The sequence below is a fragment of the Drosophila gunungcola genome, chromosome 3R, assembly GCF_025200985.1.
Source record: "Drosophila gunungcola strain Sukarami chromosome 3R, Dgunungcola_SK_2, whole genome shotgun sequence".
Classification (NCBI taxonomy): domain Eukaryota; kingdom Metazoa; phylum Arthropoda; class Insecta; order Diptera; family Drosophilidae; genus Drosophila; species Drosophila gunungcola.
Window position 1 is genome coordinate 5,372,679 of NC_069139.1, and position 21,862 is coordinate 5,394,540.

The following is a 21,862-nucleotide window of genomic DNA, read 5'->3' on the forward strand; positions in this document are numbered from 1 at the left end:
AAGCGCCGCTTCGCCAGGATATTTCTGCAGCGCCTTGTGATCCTGCGACTTCAAACGCTCGAACAGATTGGTCAAAGTGCGGGAACGGGGTGGCGATGGAGCGGGATACTTGTTAAGGTTCAACTGCGGAGTGCTGTGCTTGGGCGTTCGCCCCGCCCCCACACTCATGGCCGTGGGCGTGGTCGAGGCCGTCTGCGCCCGACTGGCGAACACCTCGTCATCCAGTTCGCTGAGGCTCACCAGCATGTGCTCGTCCTCGAAGAGATCATCGGTGTTGGTATGCGTTTGCGTTTGAGTGCCCTTCTCGTCCTCGTTCTCGTCGTCGTAGCAGGAGAAGATCTCATCAAAGGCCGCATTCACTATGAAGGACTCGTCCTGCATCTCCTCATTGTCCTCCAGGCTGGCATGTTTGCGCAGGGTGCCAAACAGATTCTTGCGATAGTCCTCGAAGGTGGACTGCTGCAGTTGCTCGCGGGATGGCTGCCAAAGGTGGCCGGAGGTGGCCAGTGTTTGGGTGCTGCAGCTGTTCGTGAGGACCCCCTCGTGCAAGGATTGCTGCTTTTGCGGCTGCGACTGTGTTCGTGAGCGTGCTTTTTGCTGATGTTGCAGGTGTGGCTGGTGTTGCTGCTGGTGCTGCTGCAGGTGTTGCTGCTGTTGCTGCTGCAAGCGCTGACGGTGCAACTGCTGCACCAGCCGCTGGCGCATCTCCTGCGAGCGGCGCTTCAGCTGGCTGTACCTGGTGCCAGAGGTGCCGCCCGAGGTGCCCTGCTCATACTTACTCAGCTCCCGGTCCGCATGGCGATCCTCCTCCTCCGCCAGACGCCGCTGCAGGGCCAGCGTTTCGAAGGTGTGCACCACGCTGCCCACGTGCGTGCTGATCTCGGGGATGCCCAGGTCCCCGCTGAAGAGGTCCGCATTGCGACGCGTCATGGTGGCATGGTGCCCATGGCCGGGGGCGTGGCAGTGGCGCAGGGGCGGCACTGGACAATCCCCGCCCGCATGGGTGGGTGCATATTGCTCGAGGAACTCGCACGAATCCTGCTGCCAGAGCAGATTGCCCAGCTCATCGTGACCGCTGCTTCTGGCCTGGGAACTCGACTGGAGGTGTTTGTTGTTGTAAGCAGTGTTGTGGTTTTTATGGTTGTGTCGATGTTGTTGTTGTTGTTGTGTGGTTTGAGTTGGCAGATATTTCAAGCAATTCGTTAATGAAACAAATAAACAAAACTCTGATTAGCCGAGTTGGGGACAAAACACGGTCTGATTTTTTGGGTGCACTGTCATATGGTGGCTGGTGAGCTTTTTTCTTTTTTTTTGTTGGAATCAATGGGTCAGGGGGCCATGGGGCCAGGGAGTCAAGGGGTCAAGGGGTCAAGGGGTCAGGGGGTCAGGGTTCATGGGACACTGGTGGGCCTGGCTTAAGTCTACAATAGAAGTAACTAGCTTAATACGCTTATCCATTCTATGTACACAATTAACAATAAGCTTTATATATGCCATTTCAATGGCTTTCAATTGCGTTTCGACATTTGCTACCAACTAAATTAGTTTATAGACTAAGGTAAATATTCAATTCATTTAGAGGCTATCCATTCGTAAACAACAAGCTGCCCAAACAAATGGCATTCAAAACACTTAAACTCCTTCCAAGCCTTTGCTGTCTCAATATATGATGCGGCAGCTGTAAAAATGCCAGGAATCGCCTTCCGGCAGCCGCAACATCAAATTTGCATTGCAATCAGGTATGCGAATGCATCTTGCAGCTCCAAGTTCTGTTTGCAAATTCTCTCAATCAAATGAAAACTTTCAAACCATTTGGCGGACACAAATGTGTGGGTGTGTGTGTGTGTGAGTGTGTGTGTGTGTGTGTGAGTGTGTGCTCAGGTATTTAAAGGATGTCCCAAAAATCCATCAATATTCCATTATTTAAATATATAGTTCCTACTTCAAGTACAATCGCAGATTAATGGTTTCAAATTGCAATTATAAAAGTAATTAGTGAAATGACTGCACGTCATGTGGAATTTTAATTCACAATTGCACACCAATTAGGATAATATTAAGTAAAACCAAATAAGAAAATGTAAAATAATACGAAACAGAAATAACAGAGTGCTTATAAATGGAAATGCATTGTATACTGCAATGACTGGGTCGAGATTTCCTTTAAAGCATTGTTTCACTGTTTAATGTGGCTGTATAATGATTTTAAAAGTAGCAATTACCGTGCCCATTTACCAATTATACAAAAGGCTTATATGTAAGTGTTAATTGGAAAGAACTCATCTTTAAGAGTGTTAAATTTATAATGTGCTTAGTTCTAGAGATGAGTTTATGAGTTCTGTGAATTTTGTTTGTGCTCCAAATAAAAATAAGTTTTAGAAATCAAAGAAAGTAAATCAGCAACCTAAGAAAATGTTTGCAAATGCAGTTGAACTTCTAGAACTCAAGCCAAAAAAAAGGAGTTGTTTAATTTATTATATTATAATTTAATGGTACCAGTTTGAGTTTTGGAAGTTCCCTTCAAAAGTACTAAAAATAAAACATAACTGCTGATTTTAAGGGACATCCTTAGCCATTTTCCGAGTTAATAAGTGTAAGTGCTGGTGTCTAATAATAGTTATTATCAAATGGTAGGCTATCACTGGAGCTGGAGTAGTGCTGCTGCTGTTGCTGCGGTGGCAGTGGCAACACTTGGTTGCTGCAACCATTGCGCTTGGCCAGCTTGCTGTTGTTGCCGCTGCTCTTTTGCTGTTGTTGCTGCTGTTGTTGCTGCTGCTTGTGCATGACTTTGAAGTCGTCCTGCGACTTGCTGCTGCTGCCCTTCGAGCCGTGCTTGCCATTCTTGTGCCCCTTGCCGTGCTTGGTGTGCTTCAAGCTGTGGTGTTGCTGCTGCTGCTGCTGATGTTGCTGGTGCACCTGTTGCTGTTGCACATGCGGGTGGCTGTAGCGATCGCCACCGTGTTGCGGATGGTAGTGGTGCTCGATGTGGGCAATGTTGCTGCTGCTGTGGTAGTGCTGGTGTTGCTGGTGTGTCGCCAGTTGCTGGTGGTTGCTGTTGTCGCTGGCGGTGCCGCTGCTGCCGTAGCTGTAGATCTGCGACTTCGACTGACTGCGCAGCGGCTGTTGTTGCATCGTGGCCACACTGTAGTGGTCCAAACTGTCGAAGGTCTGCAGATAGTGCGGATTGATCTGGGTGCAATAGTCGCCGTTGTTCTGCTGCTTGCGATCCAGTGTGTTGCGCGAGTTGCTGCCGGGATGTTGCTGGTAGCTCAGGTGTTGGTAGTGCGACTCCTGCTGCTGCTGCTGTTGCTGCTGCAGCTGCTGCTTGGCCCCGTTTTTCATGGGCAGCGGGGGCGGCTGGGGCGACTTCCGATGACCGCTCGACTTGAAGCTATTGTTGCCGCTATTCAGGGTCAAACTGTTGTTGCTGTTGCTGTTGTTGCTGTTGCTGTGGTTGCTGCTGCTGCAGTCCGACTTCGTCTTGATGGCCACAAACGCATTGGGCAGCGGCGGCAGCAGGGGCGGCGTACCGGTGGGCGTGGCTATCGTGGTCGAGGGCGAGCTGGCCACGCCCACTTCCCGATCCCGTTCGCGCTACGCGATGTGATGACCGCCAAATGTTCGAAGGACCGGCACGCTCTGATTTTTGTGGTGTTTTTTTTTTTTATTTCGGGAGGGATTGTTGTTGTTGTGGTTGTCGAGTGGGTGGTGTTACAATTGTGGTGTGCGTGTGTGTGACGGTTAAATGCGCATTGGTTGGTTGTTGTTATCGGAAAATGAAATGTCAGAGCGTAAAAAGAGACGAAAAAGGAAAAGAGTAGACACTTATCATATAAATTGTGTATGATATAAGTATTTAAATATTTTTGCTTAAGAAGAGTATACGTAGGTGTCGTGGTGTGAGTGTTAGTGTTCGGTTTTGTGGGGAATCGGGAAGTGCGTCCGTTGACATTTGTCTTTACTGTGTTTCTTGTTTTTCTGGTCACAAACCGATGGCGGTTCAAGTTGTTACTTCATATATACATACAGCTAAGCTCGACTCACGTACAAGTGACAAGTGACTGGGCTACATGGTGCTCATCAAAAGGTATACAAAAATAAGAGTTAAAACAAAAGTTCTCGCATTTGCGAGCTATATATATTTACACAGTGTTTTCTTGGTGGTGGTCTATCTAGGTGCACAAAACTTGGCCAGCGCCTTGTGAGCTTCAAGACAATAATTATGCAAAACGTTCCACTTACATTAAGAATAGCTGCAGGTGCTTTTTTTTAAGGGGCGAGGTCTTAATTCGTTGGGAATTTCATGCAAGGATGCAATTGCAGGCAGGCGAGGGGAATGTGCTAATTGGCGACCAAAACTTATTAAATTTTAGCTGCTGGAAGTTAAGCCAAGTCACACCCACACAGTTACACATGCATATACATAACACTAATTAACCAGTCTAATTTGAGAAAAAAAAGCGAGCTGCAAGTTTGCATTAAGTTAAGTTAAAAGAAGTTGTCGCATTTAAGGGCCTTAAGTAGTGACTTCTGTTTGAGGCTGCTCTGGCTTCGTAGGTAATTTGTACATTAAATTAAAAAAGTTTGCGCGGCGCAGCAGTAAGCGCAACTGTTTTTTCTACCTTTGGCAGCTTTTTTCTGACTGCGAAACACTGTAAATGCACTTTATGCATAGTCAAAAACGCACTCACACACATGAAGGCGGAAAAATGGAGAAAAGGGGGAGAAAAGGGGAAAATCCGTGGGGTGGTAAAGAAAACTTTCAGTCGCTCACTCAATGCACTCTCAAAGACACTACAGGGTGCACTTGTCGAGCAACTTGGCTCAACGGAAAAGTTGACAAGCATTGACATAATTTTACGCGCAATGACGACTTGAAGGAGCCGCAGGATGTGTCTGCATGTCGGTTCCTCGAGTGCACAAGTGCACAAGCACACCCCACTTACACTACCCTCTACCATTGCTATTGCCTTTGCATTTTCTGCATCATTTAGCTACGGGTATATTCACCAAATTGATGGAAATTTAATAGACCTGCCACATAATTGTGGCTAATGATGGATGATTGCGAATCAAAGACCATCTGCTGCCCAGAAAAGTCCGCCGAAAATCAGGGAGCGGCGGAAAAGCGGTAGCAGCATCATCAACAGCAGCAGGAAATGGGAAAATGGGAAAGGGAACGGGAACGGGAAGAGTGGACGAATGCTGGTGCTTTCGCCGGAAGTTCAACTCAGTGCCACAAAAATTTGAAAACTTTGTAAACAAAACTTTGAACTCGGCACTTTTGCTGCTGGCGCGAAACGAAACGAAACGAAAAACATCAGGCGACGATCCGCAGGACCTTTAGGATAAAAATGGCTGAGCTTCCCCTTCCCCTTCCATCTGGCTGTCAACTGCACAAAGTTTTCCACACGGCAAATGGTAACTGAACTTGCTCGAAACTTGGACCAGGACGACGACGAGGACGAAGACAGGCACTGGAGTTCAACTGAAATCCACTCTGCATACAACAACAAAGGCGTTCATCAATTGTCCAGCGGATGTTGAGTTCAGCTGATGCGGGAATGGGCTTTTAGGGGAGCAAAGGGGACCAGAGATGCAAATAGTGAGTGAGCAGTGACAACGACAACGACAACGACAACGGCGACAACGACAGTTGCAGCCAGGCTTCCGCTAAACTCAGCTACATCCGCCCCCCAAATCACCGAACTACCCACGCAAAAACTCCAACACAGTGAAAAAATTCCCCTTAGTTCCACTTCTTTATCAGTATAATTAGATTAAAAAATGTATAGTTTATTTTTCCATCTCTCAATTCCAAACATTTTAAAGCTCCACCAATTTTATTGCCAATATTGAGCAAAAATTGTATTAAAGTTGTAGATAAGTTAGTGTCATTTATACAAATTTTACACAATTTTCTACGGCTGCATTGGCTTTATTTTATATCCTTTATTTTCTTCTTCCATTTTATCTCGCCCTTTTTTAAAATCGGAATAGTAAACAACCTAATTATACATTTTTTTCATTTAAAATGTGTCTTTAAAACAAATAAAACGTGTAAACAATTCTAACACAAAATATAAAATGTATAAAATATGCCGATTTCTATAGTAAAGCTTTTTTATCAGTGCACCCACACCCGCGCACCGATCAACGCTAACTGCACTTCAAAAATGGCTTCTATCTGCCATATACTAAACTACAAAGTAGAAATACCGAAGAAAAAGTAAATTTAAAAGAATATTCTTTTGTAAATATTACTTTGTGCTGCAGTCGTAGAAGTGGAAGATGGCTCTGCTCGTTCTGCATTTCATTTGAAGAGAACGATACAAGTTTTCCTACAGATGCTACTGTCCACCCCCTTCCTTTTCCCTTCTTGCATCCCCTGTACACCCCTCTTTCACCCCCTTTTCCACTCACACGCATGAGATTGTTGTTGCCGCTTTGTGCACTATTGTAATAACTATCTCGGCGAGTGTTTGAAATGCGTTTACCGAAAACTTTTACGGCTCTGCTGCTGCGAGAGTGCAAGAATGTTTACGGTTTTCTTTCTTTTCTTCGGGCATTTGGGTGGGAGGTGGTGGGATGTCACTTTCTTATTTCAGATTTACATAAAACGGCACGTCGCTGTAATGCAAAAAAGATGCCCAAAATAGTGCGCTCGATTTCTCCCGGGGAAATAATATTGCGCATACCTTATGTTGCACTTTAAATTCGCCGTAATGAACTTATACAATATCTGATTTAAACGCGATATATAAAAATCAATATAAAATTAACTCATATTTTTGACAATAACTTATTGAACAAAGTTTTAATATAAAATTTAGCAAAAATGGTGAAGAAAACTATACATCTCCTTAAAACATAAAATTCCACAAGAATGCGTCTGTTTTTAGTCATTTTTCATTTATTTTAATTTTTAAGATTTAAATAGAGCTCCAATTTGTTGTGGTGCATTAAAGTTACCCAAAAAAGTATGCAGCGCTTTATGCCCTTGCACAATATATTACGCATACGCCCCGTTGTAAATACCCAGTAATGGCCCATAAAGATAGCATATTGGTGTAGTAATTGTCGAAACCCAAATCACGCCATAAATTACCGAAACGTACGTCCGAAAAATATGCGCAGCGAGCGCAGTTTAATTAAATGATTAACACAGATATTTACAGCACGAGACAGACGAACAGGCAAAAAAAAAAATAAGGGGCTTTGCACCTGCAGGGACTTCCGCTTTTGCGTCGCACACGAACACGGGTCAACAGGAAATACAAGTTGCGGCCGTGTCGCTTTCATCGCCAAAACCCCCCGTTCCCCGGAATTCCCGATTCACTCTACTCTGTATACACCGGTGTATAGTGTATGCCATATCGCAGTGTCCTGGGAAACGGTCAATTGCTTTGCTTAAACAGTCGACAGTCGGCGGTTGGCCGGCGTTTGTTTTGTTTGCTGATTGCGCAAATATTTGCGCAGGCATTAAACGCAGAATTGATGGCCAAACGGGCCGGTGCCGTGCGTCTGCCGTGACCAGCGCCCGGCCGCAATATAAATTTAAATATTAACGCCCCGACTTAACCTCGATGAGTCGCCATAGCCCTGCGTCGCCTGTAAGCTTTTTTTTTTTGTTTCAGCCTCCTCCGTCTGACTTCTTGACCAAAGTGAAAGGCAAACGTTTGCCTTAATGTTAACAGCCTCGTTACTTTTTATTGCACGCACCGCGCCAAGTTAGAGGTCGAGGGTAAGCCCAAATTTTCTGTGTGGTCATTACTGTGCACAGGCACAGGCAAAAGCGTTGGGGAAAATAAGGTACCAAAATTGTGATTATGGACACAAATTTGCGCTTAAATTGTGGGCATTTCCTTTCGCTTCTGTTGGTTAAGGCGTTGGCGCTTTTTATTAAAAACCGCCAAGTCATTAAATTTTATTACAAGTTTAATTTTTCAATAAGGCCGCATAAACTGAGAAAAGGGAAATCCAAACACGGCACATTTGCGGTTGTAAGTGGGTTTCAAAAGGGGATGAAATGACTTGGCCAGTTCACGAAATGATAGAAGTAAGTTCATCATTTGCTGTAGTTTATTTTTATACTCAATGGTTTTTGTTTTTAAGAGGACCTCATATTGTATTGAATTTTTAATCGGAAATAATGTTGGCTTCTTTAAAAAGATTGAAGAAGCTGTTAAGTTTAAAGATTCACATAATTTAGGTCTTGGGAAATAAAGTTAGATAAGGTCTCTAACCCAAATGTTTCAATATACAAAATTGGGCTTGGGATCTCATATAATTTGAGAATTATATTACTTTTGTTGGTCCTTTTTGTAAAAAAGTATAATACCTATCTGAGTAATATGCGCCTTTTACTTTCATCAACTATCCTAACAAGTATTAATTGATGACGTATAAATTTTATAATTCACATTTTGTCTAAAGTGTTATTGCATCTTATCTGCTATTTTATTCGAGAATTCATCAAATTAGTTTAGAAAATCTAACCGCACAAGCTTTAATATGTTTGTTAATTTAATGTAAAGGACAAAAAGTCATCACAAAGCTTACAGTTTAACTCGTGCATTACCAGTGGTGTCAAAAAATGACTATATTAAGCGCCGCTTAAGCACACACAGATGCGAATGATGCCGAAAGGTGAAAAAGTCGTGGAAAGAGGGCGTGTGTGTTGCCGGGTGCGTGTTTGAGTTAGTTGTGCGGCCACAAGTTGTGTATATTTACTATTTTACTTGGCCAACCCACAAAAAAAGACAAAAAAGGAAGGCGGGAGAGCGAGCCCGTAAAATTCAAATTTCATGTGTTGTGTTTGCCCGAAGCATATTAAAAAATAAAATGCACCTGCAAACACAGAGCCATGCACGCACACATAAATTACATTTATAGTGGTACAGCCGGCGGAAACTTAGCTTTCCCATGGAGCATGCCATTTATGACATCCGCGCTAAAGTGCCGAAAAAAAAAATAGACGGAAGGCAAGGAGTAGAGTATGGCAACGCATAAAAAGCATATTAAATGCCTTTTGCTTTTGCCTTTCGCCGTTGTTCGTCGCCATTGTCTTCGCAGTCTTGTAAGACTATGGACTATGGCTCGAACCAGAGTCTGGAGTCTGGAATCGGGAATCTGGAGTTCGGGGGATTTTTGTTTGTCATCTTTTAATGGCGCAATTAGAGCGCACAGAATGCGTTTACTGAAATCTGAGCGGCGGCTGCTACTGCGTCTGCTTCTGATGCTGATGCTGCCAGGCGTCATAAAGGATTTTTAATAATAGCGCTAAATTACAATAGACAATATACGCAGGCAAACACAAACACAAAAACAAACAGACGGGCAAACACATGCCAGCAAATTGCGTATACGGCGTGTGGCACTTTGAAACAAAAACCGAACCACGACAATGCAAAGTTCGGTTGTTGGGCGTGGCAGTTGTCTGCCAAGACGAGTTCGACTCGCTGTTTGTTGTTAGCTGTAATTTGATGCGCCATTGTTTTCCTTAATCCCACTGCACCAGGCATTTCCACCCACGCTTTTCCGCACCCCCTTTTCCCCTCTGTTAGTTGAGATTCTTTTTGCCACTGCGTTTAGTTTTCGCTTCCAAGCCATTGCTATGCAATTTCGGGCACCGCCTTGAGGGTAATTTATGCGCGCATTGTTTCTTCATTTTGCGGGGCCTGTCATTAGTTGAAAGTGGGAGGCAGTGGGCGGTGGTGGGCGGTGGTGGACGGTGGTGGGCGTTTGGTGTCAAAAGTGGCTGCAGCAGCTGCAGGAATTTATGGTCTCCGAGTTGTTTTGTTCACATGGCCTGTGGCCCAGAAGTAAACTTTCCTGCCGCCACGTGAACTCCTCTGGCTTTCAAATTGTTTTCTGAATTTCAGACAGAGCTTACTGCCAAATGGCTGAATTAAACTCTTAAAGGCGACGAGAATCGCATTGCATCGCCTCGACTGACTCAATAAACTTGGAGCGGAAATGCACATGCAATAAATTACGGCTTCGTAAAGAGGGTGAAGGGGAAGCCGAAGAAAGGGCGGCAGTGCAACATAAATCCATTTTTGGAAATTTATGGTGCATTGAACTTATAACGAAATACAATAAAATCTGCATGCCCCCTTCCAGTGAAGCGAAGATTCGGAACCTCTCAAACGGAAACAACGAGTGATAAAAATAATACAAATTATTTATGACAGAGCAGTGAACTACCGTTACGTCTTTGATCTTAAAAATCTCTTTCATTCATAGACTGGCTCAAAGCTTAAAATATAACATGTTGTATCCCAATATTTTAACTACAAGATTTACATTATTTTATTCATTTCCTCTTTTTTAAATAATATTGGCCAAAATATTTATACGCTTAATGATTAAAAGCCTGCTGATTTCGTTTGATTTTTTTGGAGCTTATATTAATAGTACTATAAATTCGATATAAATAATAAATAATTATTAAAAGAATTGTATTAAATTTAAATTGTTTTGTGTGAGAACAGTATTTTATGAAAATATGCATAAAATATGCATAATCAAGTCTACAAAAAAATGTTTGAATATAATTGCCTCAATCAGAGAGTCCTAAATTTCGTTCAGAGGCAAAGAGAAGCTTGCTATATTTGGTTTGCTTACAATAACTTTTCTAACTAAGAAGGAGTATAAATGCCTTATACATAAATTTTTTATAAAATTTTTAAAAGATATTTATAGTGCTATAAGTTATGAAAATGATTTCTTTGCAAACATCCATGACCTTAGTAACGGAGAATACAAATTTATTGGTCTTCAAACGACATTTAGCAGACAAAACTGGACCAAGAGACAAATCCAAAAGTGCTTTATTTTATAGGGTACAACTAGCGCTCGTCAATATTCGACAATGGTTTTCCTCTGCATTTTCCGAGTTGCCCTTTCCCACGCTCAAGAAGCAGCAGGCAAATGGCGTATGAGGAGGTAAAAGAAGTCCAGCAAAAGATATAATAATATTAATGTCACAGCCTTATATGTTCTTTCCCCGACTCGACTGTCTCGACTGTCCTTCTGTTTGTCAGTATGTCGACGTGTGTTTGTCAATGCAATGAGCCATTAAAGCGTCGTTGAAGGAAAGGCTCGCAACTAACGAGGCCATAAGAAGACAATGACGTAGAAGTCAAGCATCGAGGGAATAAATCATATCAGGCCATATTCAGGTCACTACGCACTTAAGCCACGTCTTCAGTTGAACGTTAAAGGGAATTCTTCTGAGGAGCTATCATCAGTACTTACGCTGTTTTGACTACTGAAATAGGGTAACTTCAACTTTCTCTTTGTTTTTGATAGCTCACAAGGCGTTTATTTGAGCTGGAATATCTCTTATGCTTACTCTACAAGTACCATTCAAAAGTTTCAATAAAAATGGTGCCGAGTGCAACGAGCTTTTAATTTAAGTATTTTTTGTGCAATATTAGTGCAGATTGAGTGAGACAGAGAGATAGTCTGGTGAAATTATATTGCAACTAGAAAACTTATAATTACTGATAATAAAAGCATAGTTAATGTTTGCCAATGCAGAAAAACAGCTTTAAAAAAAGCACAACATCGAACGGGCGACAGAACCGAGACAGATAGACAGTCAGTAGTGGGATGGAGTGAGATGGAGAATAATATAAAATTATAATTTTCAGTTATGGCTGCAGGTAAAATGCTTAATTCAATTTTAGTCAATTTATGTTAATGTTATTTTTCTAGCTAAAAATGTTAAAAATTGCAATTAACCAAAACGAAAAAAAGTATGCTATGTACGTACAATTAGAAAACTTTTATTTTTTTCTCTCTCCAACTAGTTAGCAACAACACGAAAAAATAAAGCTAGAACGAAGTTGCTTGTTGCCATATGTAAATTACTTTGGGGGTTGTGGGGCGAGTTGGTGGTGCACATCTGAAGCTCTAAGGGGCTGAGGGTGTTAAAGTGCACGGGTAATTATGCCTGGCTTAGAGGCTACAACAAAAGTGTTGAAAAAAATGTTTAGTAAATGAAAGGAGTTGGTTGGAAAGGGGGCGTGGTTTTGGGTGTATTCTTCTTTTTTCGGCTTTGTTACTCTTGTCTCTGGTGCAAAGTGGGTGGTGGTTTTGGGGAAACGTTAATTCATTTACAAACTTAAATTGAACGTGAAATTATTAATTGCTTGCTTAATTAAATTATAATGAGTTTTTCAGTGGCATCTGTTTCGCGTCAGTGCAAAAGAGAGAGAAAGCAAGAGAGTGGTGGTGCAGCTAGGCGAATTGTTGATATCAAGTATGCGCAGTGTGTGCCATGGTCGGGGAGCAAAGGTTTAGAAAATGTATGGAATGCCGTGTACAGAGTGTATTCGAGTGTTTCATGGTTTTTTGTGTTTTTTTTTTAGAGGGGTTTAGGGTGTGTTAGATGAAGAGTTAGAGTTTCGATTTTTCTGTGGGGACTTTTCTTCGGTAATCACAAGAAAGACATTCAGTTTAACATTACATTATGCACTGGATGAAGCGTACACTAGTGGCTAGATTGTTGGATAATTCATCGTTTAGGTTAATATTTATTTATATATATTTGGTGTATATGTAGATATATTGGACACAAGTATCGAAACGAAAATGAGTTGAAAGTAAAACTCCAATAAAACGTTCGAATGCCGCTTGCACCACATAACAAATCATGACTCAGCTCATCGAAATTTGGTAGAGTGTGAGTGGGGAATATATAGAGTATATATAGGTAGTATTGTAATTGGCAAACCACGATCATCAATCATCAATCAGCGAGCGAACGAGCGAGCGAACGAACGAGGAACGAATGGCAGCAACTTCCGGCAGGATATATACGTATAGAGATATATTTTTGTATTTGTTTTTGCGGGTGTGACTTTGTGTGTGTGTGTATGCTTGGAGGTATAAATATCAAAGAAAAAATTCAATTCAGTTCATTCGCTTATTATTACATCATCGAAAGTTCATCAAAAGATAAAGTAAAATGTAATCCTTTACATAAATATTCATATTCATTAATATAAGGTATACATGTCGGTATAGGTGGATTTTATATATATATTCAAGGTCAGTCATCAATCAATCAATCCATATCAATTAAACAATTTACAAGTATGCGTATGTATATATATATATATAAAGAGAGAGAGAGACAAGAGACAGAGAGTGTGAGAGAGAGGAGCAAGACGAGGGGTTTTCTGGCTGGGTGGGGTTTGCTCACCAAGTCCACGTAATAAAAATTAAAACACACTTAAACCAAAATTACTTTGAATGGTCTTTAAAATATTTGACTTGGCTTTAACTTAAAAACTGTAAGTACTGCGACAGGACTTTTTCTTGGTTTTGATTTTTTATTTTCGATTCTAAAAACTTTTCTCTAGCCGAATCCTCGCTTGTTTCCGGTGGCGCTCACTTGTAGTTTTCGGAACCGCTTGAAAGAATCTCATACGTGGAAATTGGTGAATGATTAGTACTAAGTTCGGTTAACACAAATCACAGACATTACTTAAAAGGTTTCGCATTCAAAGTCATATTCAAATTCAAATTGAAGCATATGCCAAGTGGTCAGTGTGAGTGTTTGTGATTGAGTGGCGGTGTAAGTGACGTGAAAGTGGGCGTGGGCGTGGCCAGATCCAAGATCGATTTGTATTTCGTATTTTCGTAACTACTAAACTGGACAGTCAACAAACTGCCGGCGGCGTGTGTAAAAAGTATTTGTTTCAATCAACTAACAATGGATGGTGAAGGGGGGGATGTTAACTGCGCGCAGAGATTTAAAAAATTCATAACGATGTAAAGGGTAAAGGGCTGGTGAGGGGTAAACTGAGAGCTCTGCGCTCTCATGAATAAATCAGAACTGAAAAAAAAATACTGAGGGGGAAAAACATGTTTTATTGTTCCATATCCATCCATACATACAAAGAGAAAATTATCCAAACGTTTGCACAAGGCACATGGCACACACACACGCATACGCAGACACACACGGCGACAAAGTGGGAATACAATGAACGAAATCAATATTAATAATAATGCCCGATGCAATATTAATGGGAAACTCAACTGCAAAAGTATTAAGGCACACACAACAAAACTGAATACATGTGAACACGAGTATGAATAAATATTAACACGCACACACGCATTCGCAATTAAATTGTTTTTATTCGTTATAAATTTGTTTCATTCATAATGTGTTACTTATGCTTTCTTCCCCTCATCGGTATGCTTTTTTTCTTTTTTTTTAATTGTTTTCGCATTTTCTATAAATTACTTGCTCTGCATTATTCGTAATTATTGTATAACTATTTATATAACTTATTTATTTGCCGGAGTTTTGTTTCAGTTTTCTTGCTTAAACAATTCCATGAAGTTTTCTAAAAATTAAGTATAAACAAAATAGACAAAATGCCACAAACACGAGACAGAGCTAGAGCGAAAATTGGAAATATAATGGATTTTAAAACTAAATAGTTGAATACATATGTGAGTTGGTTGGTTTACGGAAAGGAGTAGAAACTAAAGGGCTATTGGCTAGTTAAACTAACTTTTCTGCAGGGACGGTAAGTCAAGGCTCTATACTATGCTATGATCAAGGAATAATTCTTTAATTTGTTCAAATACATTTAAAATGGGTAATATGTAAGGGATATTTACCTAAGCTCCAGATGAAATTTGAGTGGATTAAGCTAATAAGAAATTTGGCTACATTTCGTTGTACTGTATTTTAAAAAATGTTTATCCAATTCCCATTAACTTTATAAGGCTAACATTTTTTTGTATTTTCTTTAAATATTAAATACGAAATCACGACCTGCAGGTGAATGGTTTGTTTTCGACTCAATTACGGGACACCATCCCAACGTAAATGAAAATTTGAAGAACTTGGTGCAAGATATTAAACTCGACAAGGGGTGAGTAAAACGTTAGAGTACCATAAATTAGTAAAACTAAATAAAAAACGAAAACATAATGGGATTACAAAAATCAGATTTATTTTATTGAAATAAAATCGATTGCTTTTGCTAAAATAAAGACTAAGATTAAATATTAATAAATTTATTGTACATTAAAATAAATTAATACAAGGTGCATACATTTATACATTGCATTTAATTGAGGCCCAACGAAAATCATTTCGACTTGGATCAAGTATCGCTCTCGTCTTTCGGCAAAGCCAGATCTTGGCTCGACTTCGTTATCTGAATTCTAATTGGCGTCTGCAAACGCTCGGTTTCGTATATTTTGACCTTCAACTAAACGGAAGGGGGATAAATGTAGGTTTTCTTAATACTTAGTTTGGTTTAAAAATAACACACAAAATACAAAAGGTGTGGTAGTAGGTATAATTTAATGAACATTGAACATACAAATCAAGAACAAATAATCAAGCTCAGAGCCACTAAACCGAAAATTGGTTACACACAGATGAAAAACATTGATCATACCATACAAATGAGTTTGGCAAATAACGAAATTTAATTCTTTGGACAAATTGTTACTCTTTGCCTCGCACGCAAAACAAATAAAGAACGTGAAATAAAACTGAATTGCGCTATATGAATGTGTTCAAACAACGTGCCGGGAAAAGATTCGAAAATTGTAAAATAAATGCGGCGAATTTGCTCTTTTTCGATTTCCGTACTTCCCCTTGTGATTATAAATTTAATTAATTAAATAAAGCGATTTTTCGATACTTTTTTTCTACTGGACTTTAATTAATTTCTGTGCGAATACATTTAAAGAGAATTCTGCTTCACAATATACGCATTTATTTATTGCTGAAACATGAATGCAAACCAATTTTATGACTGACAGCGGAATGAAATTATTAAAATTACGCATTATGATGATTGCTGTTGTGGTAATGGTGTTATTATTGTTATTATTTGTACTGCTTTCTGATTTGTTTGCGCCCCGATGCGAATTATTCGGGCTATCGAGTGGTGTGTTGGATGGATGTATGGCTGAATGAATCGAAGAGCTCATCTACATCCATAATTGCTTGTAATTAACTGTCATAATTGCGCAAAAATTCGTTTGAACACTCAGTCGGAGAAATGTGTGACGATATGCGTGAGTAAAATGATTGAAGCTCACTTCTGGGAAATCAATTCATGTTCATATCTCAAACGAATTAATTTTATTTCTGGTGAAAATTAGGTTTAAGATTATTTTTGCTTGATTCTTGAGCCGTTTTCTTGTGGGTGTTAACGGGTGCTTTTTGAATTTGTGAAGGTGAGCATTTTGAGTGCAATCATGCGTGTTTCGTGATTGTGTGTTTGTTTTTTTTTTTGGGGTGTACGATTGTGTGTAGCTTGATGAAATACCTGGCAAGGCTAAAGTGGATTTGGTTTTGGCCAACTCGTTAGCAAGCTACTCAGTCATTAATTTTTGCATTGCGTAACAAACAAGACTTTTTGAAACTCTGCAAGTGGCTCTCAAGGGTGATTCCCAGAAATATGTTGCACCAAAAGTGTTGTGGCAACATCTAATTGGATTATGAGATTAGCAGAACTTTAACCAGCCAACCATGCCGTTTTTTCTTGGCCTGTCTACACTTAAACTTGCATTGTTTGCTTTTCGGCAGAAGGCGCGTTAAATTGTTAAATGGTGCACACAGTTGATTCGGCCAAATTACGCTGCGCTTAACAAATTGCATGGAAATGTTTGCCCCAGCAGACGGATGGGCCAAAAGTTTTGGCCAATTCGAGTCGGTTCGGGCCATTTGTCGGACAGAAGTTGCAAGTTGCTTGTGATTTATGCACTGACAGTTTGTGGTGCGTGTCTGGGCCTTTTATTTATGAGTTTTGTTTCGCCCTGGCCTGCCTCGCATTGGAAACGCAAACAAATGCAGAAGTATGCAAAAGATAATGATATTTATTCTGGCCCGTCGGCCGACTTCAATCCGCCTGTCTGCTTTCTCTGCTCTGTGGTTAATTAAAACGCAAAGAAAACTTTCGCATCAAATTGGTGAGCAACACAAAACACACCCACACAAAATGCAAAGTACGGAAATAACCTGGTCATATATGTAAGCACGCACAATGTGTATATTGTAAGTAGTAAACAAGTAGTAAAATCTGATGTATGTACCTGTAGCAATAAAAATAATCACGTTTGGCAGAAAGCAAGGAAAAATCATTAAAAGAACAACACGAATAAAGTTTTAGGGAGAGGCAAACAGAGAGAGAGAAAGATGTTGTAAGAACACACAAAAATCAGTTTATAGCAATTCACATTCGTTGCGGTTACATTCTCAGTTTGGCTGCGTTCCAGCTAAGACAAGAGCCAAATAAAAACGAGATGAAATGAAATGAAATGGACAGAATGAAAAGAACCGAAAAAGGGGCTAAAAGATAAGGCCAAAACATGTTGCAGGTTGTTAATCAAACAAGCAGGCAGACAAACACACGACAAGCAAACGTTGCATGTTGGACAAAATGAAAGTGTAAATATTTTCGACACGCGCGCGCCCAAAAGCAGGCAATAAAAACTTGATTATGGAATTCGCATTGCTGACTCGAATCGCATGACTCTTGTTGTTGCTAAACACTGTCATATACAAAAGTGTGTGTGTGTGTTGGACGGAGACACAAACACAAATACAAATACAAAATGCAAACGGAAACGGAAATGGGAACAGAAACAGAAACAGTAACTGTAACAAAAACACTAAACCGAAATAGAAACCGAGAACTGAAAACCGAGAACCGAAAAAGTAAAAGAAACCGAACCGAAAATATTTGGGAACGTAACTAGAATTGTTTTGAGTTGCACAAAATGCATCGAGCACAGACAGTTGGTTACTGGATTACAGCATTACAGCATTACTGGAGTTCTGGATTACTGGTTACTGGATTATTTGCTTTGATTTAATGCTTTACATGGTTCTTTTGAGGGGCGGGCAAGGAAAACATTCCGCTTGGTGTAGAGTATAGTACTTTTTGTTTTTGTTTTGTTTTTTTTTTTTTTTTTTTCTGGTTTTTTGTTTTGAGTATTACAATATAGTTGTTGCACCTTCGGGAATCTCAATCTCATATCGAAAAGGAAAACTAATCGAATCGAATAAATTTTGGTAGTAGTATTTTGTAGTAGTAGTAGTAGTAACATCATTAACATAAGTTATACATACATATACATAATGTAAACTAAATGAGCATTAGCATGTTAACGTAAAACATAATGAATGCGTTCAAGATCACCTACACATACATACGCTGTATGTATCAATAGGTACGGTACTGTACTGTATATATATATATATATGTGTGTGTGATGTAGAAAATGCTATATATATATATATATATATATATACTTAAGTAAACTCGGCCAGGGGCCGCTTATTTTTGTCATTTTTTGGTTTTTTTTGGTTTCCTTCTTCTTGCATTACTTAAACGTAAACAAACGTAAACACACGAACACAGGGCTTAGGCATTATAAGTATATATGTGTATAAGTATATAGAAATATATAGAAAGGTGGAAAAAATTCAAGTTGTACAAAATGCACGCTTGGCGGCAGTTTTTGTCCTGAACACAGGTTTTCAAATCGAGTGTGTGGTTGGTTGTATCTGTATCAGTACCAGTAACTGTTTTGTGTCTGTCCTCAGTCGGTAAATAAAATCTAGCTCCCTTGTTCACTCTTCAAATGTAATACAAACTGGTGAAAATCTTAGAGTAAGCTGCCTTTTGGTCAATGCACAGAAATGGAAAATCTATTCATTTAAATTACCAAACCTGAATTCAAGTAATTGGACTGCTGATCAGAAACATACATTCGAGCTGAGGCTAGGTAAAAGCCATTGAACACTTGCCATTATTTAGTCAAGGTACAAATCTACCATCAGGGAGATTTATGGCCGAGCAAGCAGACCATGTCAACGATCGCCGATAATGATAAGATACTTGTCTGGCACTCAACCCCATCTTAATGCCCATCTCCATGCCAATCGCAACGCTCCGTTGTCATCAAAGTATGTAATTTTAATTTGACTTTTATTAATTTATATGTTTCGGGCGGAGCGACAGATGCGATGGGCGGCAGTTGCGACTGTGCCGATAAGTTGATGGTCAGCCATAAAGCAGCCAATGAATTATTGTTGTTGCCAGCATGCAAACAGCCATTGAGGCGGCATCGGGCATTGCATTAAGCCTGGTACGTCCGAAGGAGGAGACAGGAGAGGACAGGAACGTTGACAGGAGAACTTACACAGAGTCCTGGGCATGCATTATGCAGCAATTGCTGTTGTCAACTGACAATGCAGCGAAGGCAGCTGCCGCCTGCCAGTAAATTAAGCGGAAAAGTGTGTTGCGGCATGCGGGAGGCGTAGAGTGGGGTGCTTTCGATGGGTGCCAGGGGGTCCTGAAGGACAAAAAATAAGGCAGGACACTCACTCACACACACACGCACATGCGATCTGGACGTTGGCTGGCAGTATTATTTGCTGCAGTCGGAAATAACTCAACCGCAAATGAGATAAATTGCGCGCACACAGATAATTGCATGGAGGTCCCCAGACGGCGTCGTGGCATGGAAATGAAATACATTGCACATACGCCGCGTTGCCTGCGCCTTTTTTGTTTTTTTTTTGCCCCTCATCTGCGAACTCATTGCTGTTATTATACACGAGTGTGTGCGCTGCGGCATCCCAAAGCAATCGGCATGTTTGTGACCCTCCAGTGTGTGCGTGAATTTCCTTTTTCGGCCGCTGTACAAATATTTATGTGGTTGCGAGCGCAAACGACACCCGGACTTTTGTAATGAGAAAAAATTGCGCATACGCACCGTGTACGCTCATTAATGGCGATCGCTGATGGCACTCAGCAGGCCGGCTCGGAAATAGCTAGTCTTATTTACAATGCAAATCGATTTCGTTTACCCAAATTATGCCTTTCCATTGCAAGCTAATTTTTCGGTTCGTTTAATCGATTGGAAGCTCCTAAGTGCTTGATTTTTTTCCCATTGCGATTCCACGAACTTCGGCAGAGTTTCTTTCGCAGAACTTTTACTTAAATACGAGCGTAGATAGTTATGAATATATTCGTAGTTATGTTCTCTACGGAACGTGTGTAGTACCTTTGCACGAGTTTGATTTGTAAAATGAAAAAAAAAACGGATACCGATAGCAAAAACTGAACTAGCAAGTAAGTGAACTGGAGTTTGAAGTACATTCGAAAAACTCTTTATCTTTATAGGATGCAGTACACAGTATTCATATACACTTTACGGATATACATACACATACACATACACATTTAGGAGAACGCTTAACATGGATGTTTAATTGATTTAACTATAAATTTGATTTATGCTGCTTCAATGTATGTGTCCTTCGCTAGGATTGTGACTAATAAATGTATGCATTGCTCTATGCTAAATACGAGTTGCAAGTTCTTTATCATTATCCATATCTTTGTCAATTTTAATTGAATTGTTGCATTATTGTCGTAGTTTACGTTAATTTATCTCCTAGCATAATCAAGTCGATAAGCATTTTCCTTTGCAAACGATTTAACTATCCCCTTCTTTTCTGATATGATACGAATAATTGGCTCCTTTTCCTACTCCTCCTCCTTCTCCACTGCATATATTACATACTCTTTGTATCTGTACACACGACCATGAGTCCTAATCAGTGTAAAAGCAAATGTGCCAATTTGTAATTGTAATTTTTGGCGAGGCAAACAAATGGAAATAACTAGCAATCCATGTTCCCTGATCGATTGCTAACACTCGTACTCCAGGATAAAACCAGGATCCCCCTTGGACGTGGACGTGGACGTAGATGTGGACCTCGAATGTTGCTGATGCGGCAGCAGCAGTGGCCCAGTTGTTGTTATTGCTGTTACCGCTCCACTGGACGACGATGTTGCCGCTGTCGCTGCGGCTGCTCTGCTTAAATTTACTTGTGACAACATTGCGGTGGCCGTTAATTTGCCATTGTAGGCGAGGGCGGGAGTCAGGTTGGGCGTGGCCGCGTGTCCGTAGTAGTTGAGTGCGGAGGTGAGCGGTTGCTGTTGCTGCTGATGTGGCTGCTTCCCACGACGATGTTGCTGCTGCTGCTGCTGCTGTTTCGCCATATAATCCGTGCTCGTATTCGCCGTGGCATTGCGCAACGTTATGAAGGTGTCGAAGTTGTCGGCGGTCGAGGAGGCATTCGAAGTGCTCGAGTTTCGGCGGTTGCCCAAATGTTGTTGCTGCACTTTGGGCGCGGTGGGTTGCAGGTTCAGATTGAGCTTTAGTTGCTGCTGGTGGTGGTGGTGGTGCTGCTGCTGCTGCTGTGACATTGATGAGTTCGATGAGGAGGAGTTGGACAGCGAGGAGGAGTTGACGGAGTGCGCGGGCGGGTGTTGCTGCTGATTCGCATAGTATTTGCGCAAATTCTCCAGCATATAGCGATTGTTTGCATTTCCGGCTGAGCTGTTGCCGGGTACCGATGTAGCTGATGTTGCTGCTGCCGTTGCTGCTGCTCCTCCATCGCCCAATCCTAACACTGCCTCTGGCTTTGTCTGATGGAGATGTGACCCTGCGGTTGGCATTGGCATCGTTATCTGCTGCTTGCTGCTGGTGGCATACAGAACTTCGGAGCTTTGTGCCGGCAACGCCAAATTGATGACACTGCTGCCTGTTGCAGCCGCTGGCATTGCGGTTGCTGCTGTTGTTGTTGCTGCTGTTGCAGCCGGGATTGCTGCGCGCTGTCGCTCCATCTCGAGCCTGGGCCTGCCCTTGCCGCGACTCGCTCCTCCCGGCTGATAGCTGCGGGCATAGTGGGCCTCCATGAGGTCGGCCCTTCGCTGTCTGGCCGCATCCGGCTGCTCTGCTCCTCCTGCTCCTTCTCCGGAGGTACTCCTGCCAAATCCGTAGA

At 41.2% G+C, this 21,862-nt stretch overlaps 1 protein-coding gene across 1 annotated transcript in view; it reads right to left on the reverse strand.

Moving 5' to 3' along the window:
• Positions 1-21,862, reverse strand: part of LOC128266661 (uncharacterized) — a 74,644-nt gene that overhangs the window by 1,041 nt on the left and 51,741 nt on the right. The window contains 1 exon segment of the mRNA XM_053003324.1: positions 1-1,098. Coding sequence (XP_052859284.1) covers positions 1-1,098 — 1,098 coding nt within the window.